At 40.1% G+C, this 18760-nt stretch overlaps 1 protein-coding gene across 1 annotated transcript in view; it reads right to left on the bottom strand.

Annotated features, from left to right (window-relative positions):
- Window positions 1-18070, bottom strand: part of LOC104882562 (uncharacterized) — a 75061-nt gene extending 56991 nt beyond the window's left edge. Inside the window, exons 1-2 of the mRNA XM_010666407.1 lie at window positions 17648-18070; window positions 16696-16951 (exon numbers count right to left, since the gene is read on the bottom strand). Coding sequence (XP_010664709.1) covers window positions 16696-16951; window positions 17648-18070 — 679 coding nt within the window. The remainder of the gene's footprint in view (window positions 1-16695; window positions 16952-17647) is intronic.
- Window positions 18071-18760: the final 690 nt, after the last annotated feature.

Here is an 18760-nt window from a genome sequence, read left to right as displayed (position 1 = left end):
AGTCATTTATATCATTCATAGCCTTAAGTTGTTTATCACATTTAGAGACCTAAACTCTACACACAAAGTCGTTCATGTCCTTAACCGTCTTAAGTTGTTCATAGCATGTAGAGCCCTCAATTGATGACTCGAAGTCATTCATGTCATAAACAACTCAGAGGTGTTCATCGCTTATGAAGCCTTTAGCTCATAACCTAGAATCGATCATATAATCCACGAACCTAAGTTGTTCATAGAATCTAAGGCCCTTTACTATTCATAGTATCCAAAGCCTTTAGTTCACAACCCGGAGTCGTTCATGTCATCCACAACCTTGAGCTCACGACCCAAAGTCGTCCATTGATTCGTGCCCAGTCGGTGTATCATCTGATTCATGTCCAGCTGGTGCTCCTTGATCGAGGGAGTAATCAACAAAATTTATAACCTATTACACCATGAACTAGGGTAGCAAAGACAAAGCTACTATAGCATAGTGGCTCTAGGATCGTTCATTGGGATGGGTTTTCACTTCACAATTGATATTAATTCAAAGATGAATTGGTGTCTTTTCATTTCAAGGTCAGCTTTAAAAGAAAACATAATCTTTAGCGGAAAAATATTTGGTTTTAAACTAACAAAAAATAGTAACTGATTTTACTTATAAAGAAAAGTGTCTCTTGGAGTTTAGATCACTAGGTTCAGATTCCTCATACAAAAAGGAGAGTTCAGGTCACTTGTTTATTTTCATCGCATTGGGGATTTAACATATAGTTATTTCCCGAATCGATGTGGTACAGATGCTTCCCATTAATGGGTTCAAACACTAAATCCCTCTCACTGATGCACCTTGCAATGGCTCATACCTCTCACCTAGCACTTGCCATTCAAGGTGATCTTTTTCCTTGGATTACCCGCCAAAAGCTCGTAAGAGATAACTAATGGATGTCTCCTTAGAGTCCAAAAGCTTACCAAGTGTTGGCTATTCTAGAAAATCCTACCTTCAAATCACCTCCTAAAGGCTCGCAAGAGATAAACTAGTGCATCTCTATGGATGGAGATCACTTGCCTTATCAAGTGTTGGCCTAGGTGATTTAAAGGCGTTTTAAGTTAACTAAAAAGATAAAAACCGTTAACGGGTCATACTTTCTCTTCATTAAAAACTAAAACAACAAAACTTCCAATTTATGCATGTGGAAATTTACCCGGCTTTCTTCACTCCAAGAGACAAAGAGCCTAGCCTCTCATCCTCTAAGGAAAAATCCTTAGAGTTTGATTAGCTAGAAAGAAAATAACGAGAAAACAAAAGCAGAGCAAGTGCTCTGTATTTTACTTCCTTCCCAAAACTGTACAAAGGATGCGTCTCTGGGAACAAGCTCCCGAGATCCGATTATGATCGATCTATCATCGATCTCTTTTGTAAAGGAAATTACAAACTATATATAAGGGGTTATTTACCCGTTGTACTTACTTAAAGACTAAGGAATCCTATGATAGGTGGGTTACAAGGATACTTTGGGTATTTAGACATCAAATATCTAAAGTAAAATATCTAAAGAAAAATATCTAAAGAAAAATATCTAAAGATGTCGGTCGCAAATATCGGGAAGCTTCAAGAGAACACTACGACACTGTGCAAAATTGGATGCGATACTCTCCGAGTGAGCACTATTAGAGGATCCAGATATGTATATCTGGAGAAGTTGAAATGCCCTCCTCTCCCATCCGGTGTCAGAATTCCCAATGTAAGACATCTGGATGGAATGGTGGTGGCAGCCGGATGGAATTCCTACCCGGGTGGAATGTGGCAGCAGCCGGATGTACTGGCGGCGCGGCCAATTTTTGGATGTGATACATCCTAGTGGAAAGTGGCGGCAGCCGGATGGAATGGCGGCGACAGTTGGATGGAATTCCTACCTGGGTGGAATCTGGCGGCAGTCAGATGGAATTCCATACTCCTTGTATTCTAGATTTGCTTATGGATTCCAAAGAACTCTCCTCAATCTCAGATTGCTTTGGTGATCAAAAAGCTATCAAAACACCAAAAATTTTACACAATTTGATTGGAATTGATTGCAAGGGTCCTTAGCATGCCAATTGGGTTAAAAGGTAATAACTGCTACTCAAAAGTGTTTAAAAGAGTTAATTACAAGCTATGAAATAGTACTTTTTAAGTAGTAATCACTCCCCCCAACCGACATATTGCTAGTCCCTTAGCAATGAAGAAGAGAAAAATAAAAATAAACAGTACTATAATTTACAACATCATGCTGATCAAAAAATAATTTCCAAGCGGCATGATGATCTAACTCTCACATGGAACATTAAAGAAATAAAACTCAAACTTCAACAAGAGTTATCAAATAACTTATCTAATCACAATTCTTAAAGAGAAGGCATTATGCAAATTTAAGCTTTAAAATCATTTCCACTTCCAAAGGACCAAACCTTACTCTTCCATAAAAATCTAAGTGTTATTTATTAGCTTTCGAATATAGTATGTTGAACTAATCTCTCCCCCCAACCTAGTTCTTTTTCAAAGCTTAGCAAACTAGTCAACCTCCAATAGGCTAAGAACGCACCTCTTTTTTCACAATTTTTTCTTTGTAAGAGTACAAGGCTTAAAGGTTTTTTTTTTCTAAGTTGTCCATGTAATGGAGGTCCATCGATGACTCCCAGCCAATTAAGGTTTAGGGCATCAAGCTTTAAGGATTTTTCAACCAATAACTCCTCGTATTTTACCCCAGACTTTTGAGAATGAATTTTAATACCCAAGCACCTACAGTATGTTAAATGATTCGTGCCCAATTAGTGTCTCAGTTGATTCATGTCCAACTGGTGCTCCTTGTTTGAGGGAGTAATCAAAAAAATTTATAACCTATTACACCATATACTAGGGTAGCAAAGAAAAAGCTACTATAGTATAGCGGCTCTAGGATTGTTCACTGGGAAGGGCTTCCAAATTACAAATGATACCAATTCAAAGTGAATTGGTACTTTTTTCATTTCAAGGTTAGCTCACGAAATAAAACAAAAACTTTGATTGGTAAAGATTTAGATTTAAAATGACTACAAAGCAAGTGATGGAAATTACTTAGGAAGAAAAACATTCCTTGGAGGGTCAGGTTCACTGGGGAGGTTCCTCATGCAAAAGACATAGCTCAGGTCAGTTGGTTCATTTTCTCACGTGAGAGAATCAACATATAGTCAATTCTCTAACCGGTGTTGTACAGATACATCCTTTAATTAGATTTCAGCTTTAATTCTCTCACTGATGCAACTTGCAACGGTTCAAACCTCTCACTAAGCCTTAACCATTCAAGGTGATCTTTAACCTTGGACTTCCCTTCTCAAGCTCGCAAGAGATAACTAATGGATGTCTCCTTGGAGTCCAAAAGCTTACCAAGTGTTGGAAATTCCAAAAAATCCTACCTACAAGTCACCTCCTAGAGGCTCGCAAGGGGTAAACTAGTGCATCTTCATGGTTGGAGATCACTTGCCTTACCAAGTGTTGGCCCAGGTGACTCTAAGGTGTTTTAAGTTAACTAAAAACATAGAAATCACTGAAGGATTTCACTTCCTCTTCATTCATGGCTGAAACCACAAAGCTTTGCATTCTTGCAATTGGAACCTTCCCCGGCAACCTTAGCTCCAAGGAACTAAAGGTTTAGTTACTCATTCTCTGGGGAAAATTCCTCAGAGAGTGCATAACTTAGTAAGAAATAAAAAAAATACAAAGTGAGAAGGTAAGGCAAAACAAAGGACCTGAACTTTACTTGCTTTTCCAAAACTTTACAAAAGGTCTCCTCCAAGAACAAGCTCCCGAGAGCTATATATAAAGAAAATTACAAAACAAAATATCTGAGGTTATTCACCATTTTTCCAAACTTAATAACAAAGGAATCCTATAATTGGTGGGTTACAAGGAGAAGAATGGAAATTTATACAAAAATATCTGAAGAAAATATCCAAAAGTGTCAGTCGCAACTATTGGGAAGCTTCAGGAGAACACCCGTGCACTGTGCAAAATGGCTGCGAAATTCTCGCAACAAAAGGCTGATTTCACAACCGTGCAAAAATCTTCCTTCAGCTTGGAGTGATCTGCTTGCAATGGCTGTAACTCCTTCGTTTCAACTCCGAATTATGCATCGTTTGAAGCATTGGATTCTTGACTTCCTGATATTTGAAATGGTATATAGCATGTATAAAATAGACTTCGGAAAGTGCTCCAAAAGTAGCTGACATGACTGTTATCAAGAATACTTCATGGCAGATTTCTCTTTGCATTCCGGATTTGCTTATGGCAAAGGACTTCAAAGCTTTGGTTCTTCATGTTTCTGAGCTTTCCATTTCTTTTCCATGGATTCCAAATAACTCTCCTCAATCTTGTATTGCTTTGGTGATCAAAAAGCTATCAAAACACCAAAACTTAACACAAATTGATTAGAAGTGATTGCAAGGGTCCTTAACATGTTAATTGGGTTAAAAGGCAATAACTACTACTCAAAAGTGTTTAAAAGAGTTAATTACAAGCTATGAAATAGCACTTTTTGAGTAGTAATCATTAAACTCCACCTATCAACCCTTGTAACGAGCATTGAGGTCGGTGACTCCCAACCAATGAAGGCTTAGGGCACCAGGCTTTAAAGATTTTCACCATATACCCCTCGGACCTTGCTCGGGTTTCAAGGTAAGTAAAAGATTTTTTCTTTCTTTCTTTTTTTTTTTCAAAGACTCATTGGCCTTTTATACGGTGTCCCAACACTATTAATTGAGGTCAAAGGTAGCAAGTCTAAAATTTTCCTAAGTCAAGAGGGAAATAGTTTTTCATATAATCGGAACCTATTGTGCACAGTGTGTGAATAGCTTAAAGTGGAAGACATAAGTTTGAATTCAATAGAAACTTCAACAATTCATCAACTTTAATAAACATAATACAAACTCTAAGTCAAGTAAAAAGACAAAAATTCAATTTCTCCTTTTTCATTTTGAAAATTTTTCCTTAATAACCATAGAGAGTAGAATAAAAAACTTTAAATTTTTTTTTAAAAATTAAGAAAAAAACAACTAAATTACCAAAATAAATTAGCATTAATAACAAAAACTTCCTTCCTCAACTCTCCCCCCAACCAAGTTGAGCATTGTCCTCAATGTGACAACAGCGATTCAAAAATAGGGAGGAAGTGGTACCTCCTGAGTGACATGGAGTTTGAGTCATGTAGGAGAAACCACATGTTTCAATGAAAACATAAGAGTTAGTGAGTAGAGGAAATAGAAAAATTGCCAAGTTTAAACAAAAATGATGTCTATATGTGATGTATCATCAATAATACATCCAATCCCAGAATATAAGACATCAAAATATGGAATTATCTATATAATATGTAAAGACAAAAGTAAAGAGATGATCAAGCAATGGTAGGGTCTTGTGGAGCTGATGCATCTATGGTGGCCTCCTAAGTGGGTTGGATCAGGACTTTGGCCTCTGTTCTGGTAGTCTCCTTAGGTGGCATAGTCTCCTCAACTGGAACTCTCGGCTTTGATGGCCCAGGAATATCAGTTTAAAGTGGATCAAGGCCTAGATGTTGTTGTATCTAACAAAGGATAGCAGTATGCTGGTCAAGGATAATAGAATGCCTATCTTGCTGATCTCAGATGTCTCTCATTTTCCGGAATAAAGTGTCGTGTGTGGCGTTGAGTGTTCTAAATAATAATACCATGCCATGAAACTCTAAGCCAGAAATGGTGATAAAGTCCTATGATGGAGGAGGTACAACTGGTGGAACAGGTGGTGTAACTGGAGGATCAGTAGAGGCGGCCTGAGGAATAGATGGTGCAGCAGGGGTGGATGGAATAAAATCTGTGGGATGCTCGTCTTGCAGTGCCCGGTCAGGTTGTGCTGGTACTAGAGGTACTGGCTTGGGTAGGGCTGCTTCGGCTGAATTCCCCTCTACTAACTATGTCCATTCTGGTCGAGAGTGAAATGCTCTCAGCAATGGTGGCGGCGCTCGAGATGTGGCTCAGTAGGGTAGCCTATATGCTCCAAGACATGGCAGAGAAGCCTCGGAAATAGTAATGGAATCGCGACAGCTCACTGTAGCTTCTTCCTATGCACTTTCTCCTCGAAGTATAGGAGAGCGTCCATGATTACATGGTGTGGACCAAAATAGAAACCCATATACATATATGTCCTGTATAATGCATCCAAAATAGGTCCTCACCTCTGCACTAAATGCTGGAGAGGAAAAATGTTGGACCTCAACAATACATCTACTAGGAGCATCTCAGATGGAAGCTCCTTGCGTAGCAAGCATGTATCTTTAGAAGTCCCTCGTGATAAAATGCAAAACATGTTCCTTTGAGATATGGAGGTCCAACAACATGAACAACTCAAGGCCGTAAGCTTAGAGCTCTAAATGTTAAGAACAGTTTAGGATTATGGATGACATGAACAACTCCGGGTCTTAAGCTCAAGGCTTTAAATGTTATGATCAACTCAGAGTTGTGGTTGACATGAACTACTTTGAGTCGTGTGCTAAGGGATCTAGATGCTATGAACAGTTTAAGGATGTGGATGACATGAACGATTCCGTATCGTGAACTAAAGGCTCTAGATGTTATGAAGAACTAAAAGTTGTGAATGATATGAACAACTCATGATCCCATGAGCTTAAGCCTCTAGATCTTATGAATGGCTTTGGGCTTTGGAAGATATGAACGATTTTTGGTCATGAGCACCAGGTTCTAAACATTATGAACACCTCAAGGTTATGGATGGCAGGAACAACTCATGATCATGAGCTTAAGGCTCTAGATGATATGAACAACTCAGGTCTGTAGTTGACCTGAACCACTCTGGGTCGTGAGCTAAGGGATCTAATGTTAGGATAGAGCCCTTAAAAGCATGACATGATGTAATAAATTTAGAATTGATTATTTATTTAATGATGTTTTAGTTTCACTCTTATCCATCTTTATTCTATGTATTATACTCTATGATCATTCTTGCCTCAACTTTTTGTATTGTACATGACTTAGGTGCATTTCCACCAAGCTGCTTCATTGTATTGTCTCTCAGCCTTGAGAGAATATTGAGCTTGTGCTGATGTTAGTAGTGGCTTGGACCTATGGGTGAGATCATATATTCCCTATGGATTGGTTCATGACTTTGGTTCATGAGCTCAAGGCTCTACAAACTCTGAACAACTAAAGGTCGTGGTTGACATAAACAACTCTAGGTCGTGAGCTCAAGCCTCTATATGTTATGAAAATCTTAGGGTTGTAAGTGATATGAACGATTCTGCCTCATGAGCTCAGAGCTATGGATGACATAAATGAATCGGGTTCGTGAGCTTAGTATCCTAGATACTATGAACAACTCAGATATGTGGTTGACATTAATGACTTTGGGTTGTGATCTTAGGGCTCAACATGCTATGAATAAATCAACGCATTTAACTACATGAGCTACTTTGAATCATGAGCTCAAGGCACTGGATGCTATGAACAACTGAGCTTTGTGTATGATATGAACAACTCAGGATCCTGTGAGTTGAGGACTCTAGATGCTATGAACAACTAAGGGTTGTGGTTGACATGAACAACTAACAACTCAAGGTTGTAGATGATATGAATGATTCTTAGTCATGAGCCTAATGATCTAGATTTTTTTAATAGCTCAAGGTTGTGGATGACATGAACAACTTTGGCTCATGAGCTTAGGGCTCTAAATGCTATGAATAGCTCAAGATAGTAGTTGACATGAATGACTTCGGGTTATGAGCTTAGTATTTTAGATGCTATGAACAACTTAGGATTGTGAATGACATGAACGATGCCATGCACAGCTCAGGCTTGTGGATGACATGAGCTACTCCGAGTCTTGATCTATGGGCTTTGAATGCTATGAACAAGTCAATATTGTGGATGACATGATTGATTCTTAGTCATGAGCCCAAGGCTCTAAATCTTATGAACAACTCAGGACTGTAGAGGATAGGAATGACTCAAAGTCATGAGCTTAGGGCACTAAATTCTATGAACAACTCATGTTTATGGTCGATATGAACGACACCAAATCTTGAGCTCAAGGCTTTAGATACTATCAACATCTCAGGCCTATGGATGACATGAGTTGCTCCATGTCTTGAGCTCATGGTTCTAAAATCTATGAATAGCTTAAGGTTGTGGATAATATGAATGACTCAAAATCCTATGTGGTCAAGCCTCTAGGAGCTATGAATAGCTTAGGGTTGTAGAGGATATGAATGATTCTTAGTCATGAGCCCAAGGCTCTAAATGTTATGAACTGGTCAGGGTTGTGATTGACATGAATGAATTTATGTTGTTAGCTTAGGGCTTTAGATGTTGTGAACAGCTTAGAGTTGTGGATGATATGAACGACTTGGGATCCCGTGAGGTACGGTCTCTAGATGCTTTGAACAACTCAAGGCTGAGGATGATATGAACGATTTTTGGTCATGAGCCTATGACACTAAATGTTATGAACAACTTAGGGTTATGGATAACATGAATGATTCAAGGACATGAGCTCAGTGCTTTAGATGTTATGAACAACTCAGGTGTGTGGATGACAAGAACGATTCCAAGTCATGAGCTTAGGGCTCTAGATGCTATGAAGAACTCAAGGTTATGGTTAATATGCATGCCATGAGCTCATGGTTTTGGATGCTATCAATAACTCGGGGTTATGGATGATATGAATTACTTAAGATCCTATAAGCTCAAGCCTCTAGGTGCTATGAATAGCTCATGGTTGTGGATGATATGAATGATTCTTGGTCATGAGCCTAAGGCTCTAAATGGTATGAACAACTAAGGGTTATGGATGACATGAACGATTAAGGGTCGCGATCTTAACACTTTGGATGCCATGAACAACTCAGGGCTTTAGATGCTATGAATAGCTCAAAGTTGTGGATGATATGAATGACTTGGGATCCCCTAACCTTAGGCCTCTAGATGCTATGTATAGTTCAGGGCTATGGAAACATGCACAACTCCAAGTCATGAGCTCTATGAACAACTTTAGGTCGTGGATGACATGAACAACTCAAGATCGTGAGCTCTAGGAACTAGATGTTAAAAACAACTCAGAGCTTTGGATGACATAAACAACTCTAGGTTGTGATGTCAACGATCTAGATGTTATGAATAGCTTATAACTATGGTTGACATGAATAACTTTGGGTCGTGAGTTAAGGGCTTCCGATGCAATGAATAGTTTAAAGATGTGGATGATATGAATGGCTCTATGTGATAAGCTCAAGGCTCCAAATGGCATGAACAACTAAAAGTTGTGGACGATATGAATGACTCAAGATCCCATGACTTCAGGCCTTGAGATGCTATGAACAACTTAGAACTTCAAGTGATATGAACGATTCTTGGTCATGAGAAGAAGGCTCCAAATGTTATGAACAACTCAGTGTTATGGATAACACGAATGACTAAAGGTCATGAGCTTAAGGCTTTAGATGCTATGAACAACTCTAGACTATGGATGACATGAACATCTCAAGGTCATGAGCTCAAGGTTCTAAATGTTAGGAACAACTCATGGTTGTGGATGACCTGAATGACTTCGAGTCATGAGTTCAAGGCTCTAGATGCTATGGCTAGTTCAAGGAATTGGATGACATAAACGACGCCGTGTTGTGAGTTTAGGGCTCTAGATTTTATGAACAAGCCAAAGTTGTGGCTGATATGAATGACTCGACATCCCATTAGCTCAAGCCTCTGGATGCTATGAATAGCTCAGGTATGTGGATGACATAAACGACGTCGCGTTGTGAGCTTAGGGCTCTAGAATCTATGAACAAGTCAAAGTTGTGGATGATATGAATGACTCAGGATCCCATGAGCTTAAGCCTCTAGATGCTATGAATAGCTCAGGGTTGTGGAAACATGAACGACTTTAAGATGTGAGCTCTAGGAACAACTTAAGGCTATGGATGACATGAATGACTCAAGATCGTAAGATCTATGCTCTGGATGTTAAAAACAACTCAGGGCTTTAGATGACATGGATAACTCTAGGCGTGAGCTCAACGCTTTAGATGTTATGAACAGCTTAGGGCTATGGTTAACATGAACGACTCTGGGTCATGACTTAACAGCTCCATATACTATGAATAGTTTAGGGATATGGATGATATGAACGACTCTGTTTGGTGAGCTCAGGGCTTTAGATGCTATGAACATCTCAAATTTTTAAATGTTATGAATGACTTGGGATCCCATGGGCTCAGGCCTTTTGATGCTATGAACAGCTTAGGGCTTCGGGTGATATGAATGATTCTTGGTCATGAGGAGAAGGCTCCAAATGTTATGAACAACTTAGGGTTATGGATGACATGAACGACTCAAGGTCGTGAGCTTAGGGCTTTAGATGCTATGAATAACTCTCAACTATGCATGACATGAATGTCTCAAGGTCGTGAGCTCAAGGCTCTAGGTGTTAGGAACTGCTCAAGGCTGTGGATGACCTGAATGACTCCAAGTCATGAGTTCAAGGCTCTAGATGTTATAAACAGTTCACGGATGTGGATGACATAAATGATGTCATGTTGTGAGCTCAAGGCTCTTGATGCTATGAACAAGTCCAAGTTATGGATGATATGAACAACTCGGAATCCCATGAGCTCAGGCCTTTAGATGTTATGAATAACTCAAGGCTTTAGATTATATGAACTATTCTTTGTTTTGAGCACAAGGCACTAAATGTTATGAACAACTCAGGGCTATAGAGGACACGAACTACTCAAGGTTGTGATCTCAAGGCTCTAGATGATATAAACAACTTAGTATATGGGTGACATGAACAACTCCGGGTTGTGAACTTAGGGCTCTAGATGCTATAAACAGCGTAGGCCTATGGATGATATGAGTTGCTCCATGTTGTGAGCTCATGGCTTTGGATGCTATGAAATGCTTGAGGTTGTGAATGATATGAATGACTTGAGATCCTATGAGTTCAAACCTCTAGGTGCTATCAATCGCTCAAGGTTGTGGATGATATAAATGATTCTTGGTCATAAGCAACTTTAGGCTTTAGATGACATGAATGACTAACGGTCGTGAGCTCAGGGCCCTGGATGCTGTGAATATCTCAGAGCTCTAGATTCTATGAACAACTCAGAGTTGTGGATGATATGAATGACTCAGGATCCCCTGAGCTTAGGCCTATAGATGCTATGAATAGCTAAGGGTTGTAGATGACATGAACGATCCCAGGTCGTGAGGTCAAGGCTCTAAATGTTATGAATGACCCTAAGCTATGGATGACATGAATGACTTAAGGTCGTAAGCTCAAAGCTCTAGATGTTAGGAATAGTTCAGGATTGTGGATGACATGAACAACTCTGGGTCGTGAGCTCAAGGCTTTAGATGCTATGAACAACTTAGGATTGTGATTGGCATGCACTCCTTTGGGACATGAGCTAAGGGATCTAGATGCTATGAATAGTTTAAGGATGTGGAGGACATAAAAGACTCCATGTCATGAGCTCAAGGCTCTAGATGCTATGAACAACTCAAAGCTATGGATGATATGAATAACTCATGATCCTGTGAGCTCAGGCCTTTAGATATTATGAACGAATCAGGGCTCTAGAAGATATGAATGATTATTGCTCATGAGAACTAGGCTTTAAACGTTATGAACACCTCAAGGTTATGGATGACAGAACAACTCATGGTCGTGAGCTCAAGTCTCTAGATGATATGAACAACTTAGGTTTGTGGTTAACATGAACTAGTCTAGGTCATGAGATAAGGGCTCTAGTGTTAGGATAGGGCCCTTAAAAGCATGACATGATGTAATAAATTTGAATTTCATTATTTATTTAATGATGTTCCAGTTTCACTATTATCGATCCTTATTCCATGTATTATACACTATGAGCATTCATGCCTCAACCGTTTGCATTGTACATGACTTAAGTACATTTCCACCAAGATGCTTCATTGTATTATCTCTCAACCTTGAAGGGATATTGAGCTTGTGCTGAAGTTAGTAGTGGCTTTGACCTATGGGTGAGATTGCAATCTGATCATATATTCCCTATGGATCGACACACTATTAATGGAAACCGGTAGAAATAGGTATTCTCAATAAAGGCACCATGATATCTCTTGGGATTGAGATAGAGTGTCCCAATGAGAAATCCTAAGGAGGTGTATTCATGGAAACTATGGCCATAGTAGTTCCTTAAGTGGAACTCGACATAGGCTCTTTAAGAGCTATGATATGTCAATTGAACACATAATAGAAGGATCTGTAACTCAAGGATGGTAGAGGTAGACTTGAAATACTGATAGCTTTCACTTTGTTAGACTACAGACACTAGTTCATGGGGAGACTAAACACAGTGGATACCAGGTCACAAACTCGAGGTCTTGGTTTCTCGTTGTTATTTACATGGGATACTAGAGTTCAGTTAATTCTCTATAGTGGGATGTTGAATCAACTTTAGAATTGGATTCTAAGGGAGCCAGTATTCCTATAAGTCCCAGTGGTCCCTACTTTGAGCTCATATACCTTGTTGGCATGGGTTATTAGAGTCGAGTTGGCTTTAAGCTCACTTTTGTGCATAAGGGTGTTTTGGTAATTATGTAAGGTTGCATAGGGGTAAGCGAACAAGGTCTCTGGATTGGATTAAGTGATTAATTAGTAGGCTCTATTGGGCTCATTAATCAATTATAACCCATTTTAGTTAGATTAAGTGACCCAAGCCCATGTGGTGGGCTCAAGTAACTTAAGCCCACTTAGGAATGATTCTTGGTCGTGAGCCCAAGACTTTAAATGTTATAAACAACTTAAGGTTATAGATTACATGAATGACTCAAGGTCGTGAGCTAAGGGCTCTAAATTCTATGAACAACTCAGGGTTGTGGTTGACATCAATGACTTTAGGTTGTGATCTCAAGGCTCTGGATGTTATGAACAACTCAAGGTTGTGGATGATATGTGCTACTCTGGGTCATGAGCTTAAGGTTGTAGATACTTTGAATAGCTCAACATTATGGGCGATATGAATGACTCAGGATCCCATGAGCTTAGGCCTTTAAATGATATGAACAACTTAGGAATGTAGATGATATGAACGATTCTGCATCATGAGCTCAAGGTTATAAATGACATGAACGACTCCAAGTCATGATCTCACGAATTCAGATGGTATGAACAACTCAAGGTTGTGGATGATATGAACGACTCGGGATCCCTTGAGCTCAGGCCTTTAGAGGGTATGAATAACTCAAGGGTGTGGATGATATGAACAATTCTTGGTTATGAGACCATGGCTTTAAAATGCTATGAATAGGAATGGCTTATCGCTGACATGAATGAATTCAGGTCGTGAGCTCAAGGCTCTATATTCTATGAACAATTTAGTGTTATAGATGACATGAATAGCATCAGGTCATCAGCCTAGGGCTCGATGATTCTTTGAGCTTGACTTCCCCCAGCCGGATCTTTTAATCAAAAACATTTATAAAACCTATGACCTTATACTGGAGTAGCAAAGCTACTATAGTATAGCAGTTCTAGGGTCGAACTCAGGGATGGGTTTTCACTCTACCAATGATAGACTCTAAATTAGAAATTGATTCTGATGATTTCCTATAGCACAAACTTGAAGTTTAAAAGAAAATAAAATTGTTTTGAAAGTGGTGATTTAAACTAAACTCACATAGAACTAAGTAAAAAGCGGAAGAAAGAAAGTCTCCCGGAGCTAAAGGTTGCTAGGTTTAAGTTCCAGATGCAAAGTGGAAAATTCCGGATTTTTCTCCTCGCATTGGGGATTTAACCTATAGTTATTTCCCGAACCGGTATAGGTTTGACAATGAAGTTTTAATCCATAAAAAGTCACTAGAGATGGTAGTCAAGATCCATTAATGGCTTAAGACACTATGGGCTATCACCTTGAATCACTTTCCAATGGCTCGTACATGATAACTAATGGACTGATATGGATCTAGCAATAAGCATCCACAGAGACCTTAAGCTTACCATGTATTGGCCAGTCAAAGTGATCCGAAGGGATTTAAGGCAAAACCTTGGCTTTAAAAGCCATTTATGGACTCCAACCACCTGAATTCAATGCACGGAAACTTTCCACCTTTTAATCTGGACTTTTCACCTAGCTTCCTTTAATCCAAGAAACTATTGGTTTAGCCTCTCATCCTCTGGGAAAACATCCTCAGAGGGTGTTTGGCTTGCAAGAAAATAGAAAATAGAAGAGAGAAAATAAACAAAAGAGATCTCTGTATAACAAAGTTACATTAGTTGGTCTCCTGGAGAAAGCTCCCCGACGAAGATATATATTCAGTGATTACAAGAGAATTTATATAGGAAGGTAGTTTTACCCTTCCTTGGATACTTCCTAGCTAAGGAATTGCATGGTTGGATGAATACAAGGAGAAAATGGAAATTTAAACACAAAAATATCAGAAGAAAAAGATTCGGCAAAAATATCCAATTTTCGCACGCTGAGTTCCAATTTCGCATGTTGGTTTGAGGTGTGCGAAAATTTCGCACAGTGGACTGAGGATTTCGCACCTTAAACAGTGGTGTGCGAAATTGTCCCTCAGCTTGATGCAGTTGTCTTCCGAAGTCCATATCTTCCTCATTTCAGCTCCAAATCATACGTGGTTTGAACCATTGGATTCTTGACTTTCTGAGCTTCGAAATGGTATATAGAATGTAAAGAATGGACTTTGGAAAGTGCTCCAAAAGTGCACTAAAAGACTGCAGCTGTGTCCCCTGTTTTCATCCCCTGTTTTCTTCTTCTCCATTGTTTCTCCCTTGTAAACTTTGAACGATTAAGGCAAAAGGATTATGAGGCTCCATAGCTTGATTTCTTCATAAATTTAAGCTTTCAAAAGCTTTGCCCTGAACTATAAATAGCTCTCCCTCATTCTTAAATTGCTTTGGTGAGCATAAAGCTATCAAAAAGCACCAAAACTTAACACAATTGTTAGAAACGATTGCAAGGGCTCCTAACATGCTAATTGGGTTAAAAGGTAATAATTACTACTCACTGGTGTTTAAAAGAGCTAATTACAAGCTACAAAATAGCATGTTTTGAGTAGTAATCACTCCCCCCAACCGACATATTGCTAGTCCCTTAGCAATTAAGGAGAGAAAAACTAAGCAAACGTAATAATATACATAAAAGAAGTCATGCAATTCATTCCAAAAAATAATTGAGTGGCATGACTGATATCAAAACACATCTCATATGGTGAACTAAAGATATGAAGATTCAAAATGCAATAGGAGTTGTCAAAGCTTAAACTTAAACAAAAAGTACAAAGAGTGGAGATTATGCAATTAAGTATCAAAAGAATCTCTACTCTCAAGGTTCCAAATCAAACTCTTCCATAATAAGCTAAGTGTTAATGAGATTAGCTTCCGGATATAGTATGTACAACTATCCTCACCTTCCAACCTAAGCTTTTCTCGGATATTGGTAACATTAACCAACTCTTAATAGGTTAAGAACGCACCTTCTTATTCACAATTCTTTTTACTTACTAAACTTAACCAATTCACCCATGTAGCAAGCAAAGGATCGATGACTCCCAACCAATTAATGTTTAGGGCATCGGGTTTTAAAGGCTTTCGCCACCCCTTCGGATCATACTTAGGTTTCAAGGAAAGAATAGAAGCTTATTCTCTTTTTCTTTTTCTAAGACTCATTGGTCTTTTTCTAAGACTCATTGGTCTTTATGAGGTGTCCCAACACTATTAAAAAGAGGTTAAGTAATAAACCAAGTCAAAATTTTCCTAAGCTTAGAAAGTGAGAAAGTTTTACATCTTAAATCCGGGATCTAATGTGCACAGTGTGTGTAAAGCTCGAAATGGAAGAAGAAAGTTCAAAATCAAAGAGGCGTCAATAGATTATCAACTTTGAAAGCATAAAAAAAACTCTAAGACTTAAATAATTAAGTTAAAACTCGACTTATCCTATTTTATTTTTGAGAAATTATCTTTAACAACCAGAGAGAATGATTCAAAAAACTTTTAAAAATTTTAAATTTTAAGCAAAAATCAACTAAAATACCAAAATAACTTAATATTGACAACAAAACTTCCTTTCTCAATTCTCCCCCCCAACCAAGTTGAACATTGTCCCCAATGTTTCAAAAGCGATTAAAAATAGAGGGAGGAAGTGGTACCTCCTGAGTGAGATAAAGTCTGAGTGTAAAGGAGGTATGGAGTACCTTAAACCACATGTTCCAAGGACAAAAGAGTAATGAGAAAAGGGAATATAATCAAAAAGGATATATATATATATTACTTGAAAAAAAAAATACAATGTATGATTTCAAGTACTATTTCCAATCCCAGTTTATAACACATGCAAAAGCTGGGATTTACAAGTCTAAAATAAAAAACAAGTAAAACATAAAAAGATCAGATATGAGTGGGGTCATGTGATGGCTCTGCTCTGATCTCCTCCTCGGGTATAGGCTGCTCAGCTGGCAAGCTCTCCTCATCTGGCACTAGAGGCTCGGATGGTGCAGACCTATCATGCCCAAGAGGGGTCTGCAAACTCAGATGCTGCTGAATCTGATGAAGGATCGTGGTATGCTGGGCCTGAGTAGCGATGATCTGATCCTGGTGTGCCCGAATAGTGGCCATCTGGTGGATAATAGAATCCCGAGCAGTGCTCAGTGTCCGCAATGAACGCTCTAAGCCTCTGAATTCTGTAAGAGAAATGGTGACAGTGGGCTCAGATGGAGGAGGAGGTGCTGGGGTAGCTGGCACGACTGGTGGAGCACCCTGAGTGATAGGGGAGGTAGAATGTATAGCCTCGGGCATGTGCACTGAGGGGTGTGCTGCTGGGGCAGGAGGTGGTGTCTCTGTGAGAATCTCATCCTGCTCGGCCTGAGGTATCTGCTCATCTCGGGGTAGCTCTGGAGGTGTAGGCACAGCTGGGGCTCCCTGGGGTGCAAAATAGGCTACCAAGTGATGCCATTTGTCGAGAGAGAAGTCCTCTCGACAATGGCGGCGCCTCTCAAGACGGGGCTCTTCAGGATAGCCCAAGTGCTCTAAAATCTGGCAGAGGAGCCTCGGAAATAGTAATGGGATGCCATCTGCCCTCTGAAGCTTCTTCTGATGGACTTTCTCTTCAAAATGAAGAAGAGAAGTCATAATCAAATGATGAGGGCCGAAGAAATAGCCCTCAGAAATCCTGAATAACGCCTCAAGTATAGCTCCTCTCCTCTGAACCTTATGCTGAAGGGGGAATAGGTTGGCACGCAGGAGCACATCAATGAGGAGCATCCCAGATGGAAGCTCTCTCCTGGTCAATACCGAGGCTGTAGAAGTCCCCCTGGACAAAATGCGGACCATGTCACTCTGAGAGAATGAGGACCACTCCCTGAAATCTGCCTGAAATACGGGCTCATAAGGTATATGGAGGGCCTCAGCAATGTGATGAGCTCCAATGGCGCCCTGACGTCCGTCTATAGTAAACTGGATGAGGGTAGGATTGCGGAGACCTCGAGTAGTCATAGATTGATAAAAATCTAAAACTACTCTGGGATAGTAGAATTGCCTAGGAGTAAGAAAAGACTCCATGTGATACCTCTACAGCAGTCGGAATGAATCTCTGAGCTCTGGCTGCTGTCTGAGGGCCTCTATATCAAAATAGGTCTCGGAATGGAAGGGTCGATCTCTGCAATCCAGGTTGCCCTCAATCGGTGGTCCGGCTATCATGGGACGCCTGATAATGGCCTCGAGAGGCATGTCGAATGGAATCCGAGGTTCCTCTGTAGCTGGTTCTGGCTGAGGTGCGTGGGATGGCTCTCCAGGACCCAAGAACCTGGTCCTCTTCGCAGGGGGCCGAGAAACAGGGCTCGTGGCCTGTTCGACTGGTGGCACAGGGTCCGCGGGTGGCCTCCGAGTGGGGTAACGGCGCTGAGAAGGAACTTCCCCCTCAGTTGGGGGAATGGCCGGGCCCTGAACAGGAGGTGAAGGCGCGGCTCCCATGGCGGCTCGCTGTGGTCGAGGTGTCGGTGAGGACGGGGAGGCGGAATGGCCTCCTCTGGTCTTTGCCATGGCCGAAATGAAGGGAGATGGGTGTTCGGGATTCCAGAGGTTTTTCAGCTGGTGCTTAGGAGAGTCCTTTGAGCTTCTGGACTTCAGGGGTTTATATAGGAATGAGGTTTAAGGGGTTTCTGATCTTTTAAAATTTTCCAAGGCAACCGAAAAGTCGTTTTTTGGACGTTAGGCACAATTTCGGGGGTAAAATTTTAATTTAAAAGTCGGTTTTAAATTTTTAGAAGTTAAAATTTTACCGTGCGAAATTTTCGCACCTTGGCCTGCAAATTTCGCACCTTGGATTTAGGTGTGCGAAAATGGCACCCCTTTGGCTGATGATTTCGCACGTTAAAAGGAGGTGTGCGAAATTTTCGCATCTTGAATAGTGGTGTGCGAAATTTTCGCACACTATTTCGCACAATGCGAAAATCAGCTTGAGGTGTGCGAAATTGGCACACGTGTGCCTGGAGATGATTTCGCACAGTGCGAAAATTTTCGCACCTTCCACAGTGGTGTGCGAAATTGGATTTTAGGAAATTCGCACCTTGAAATTGATTTCGCACCTTGAGGTAGGGGTGTGCGAAAATGGCTTCTTTTGGCCCAAGGATTTCGCACCTTGGTTTTGGGGTGTGCGAAATTTTCGCACCTTGAAATCAAGTGTGCGAAAATTTTGGCACCTTGAAATTGGGTGCTCTGCTTCCTTGATTT

This window comes from Vitis vinifera, chromosome 2 (assembly GCF_030704535.1).
Source record: "Vitis vinifera cultivar Pinot Noir 40024 chromosome 2, ASM3070453v1".
Taxonomy (NCBI): Eukaryota; Viridiplantae; Streptophyta; class Magnoliopsida; order Vitales; family Vitaceae; genus Vitis; species Vitis vinifera.
The sequence above is the reverse complement of the archived record's forward strand: the minus strand, read 5'-3'. Positions and strand labels throughout refer to the sequence as shown.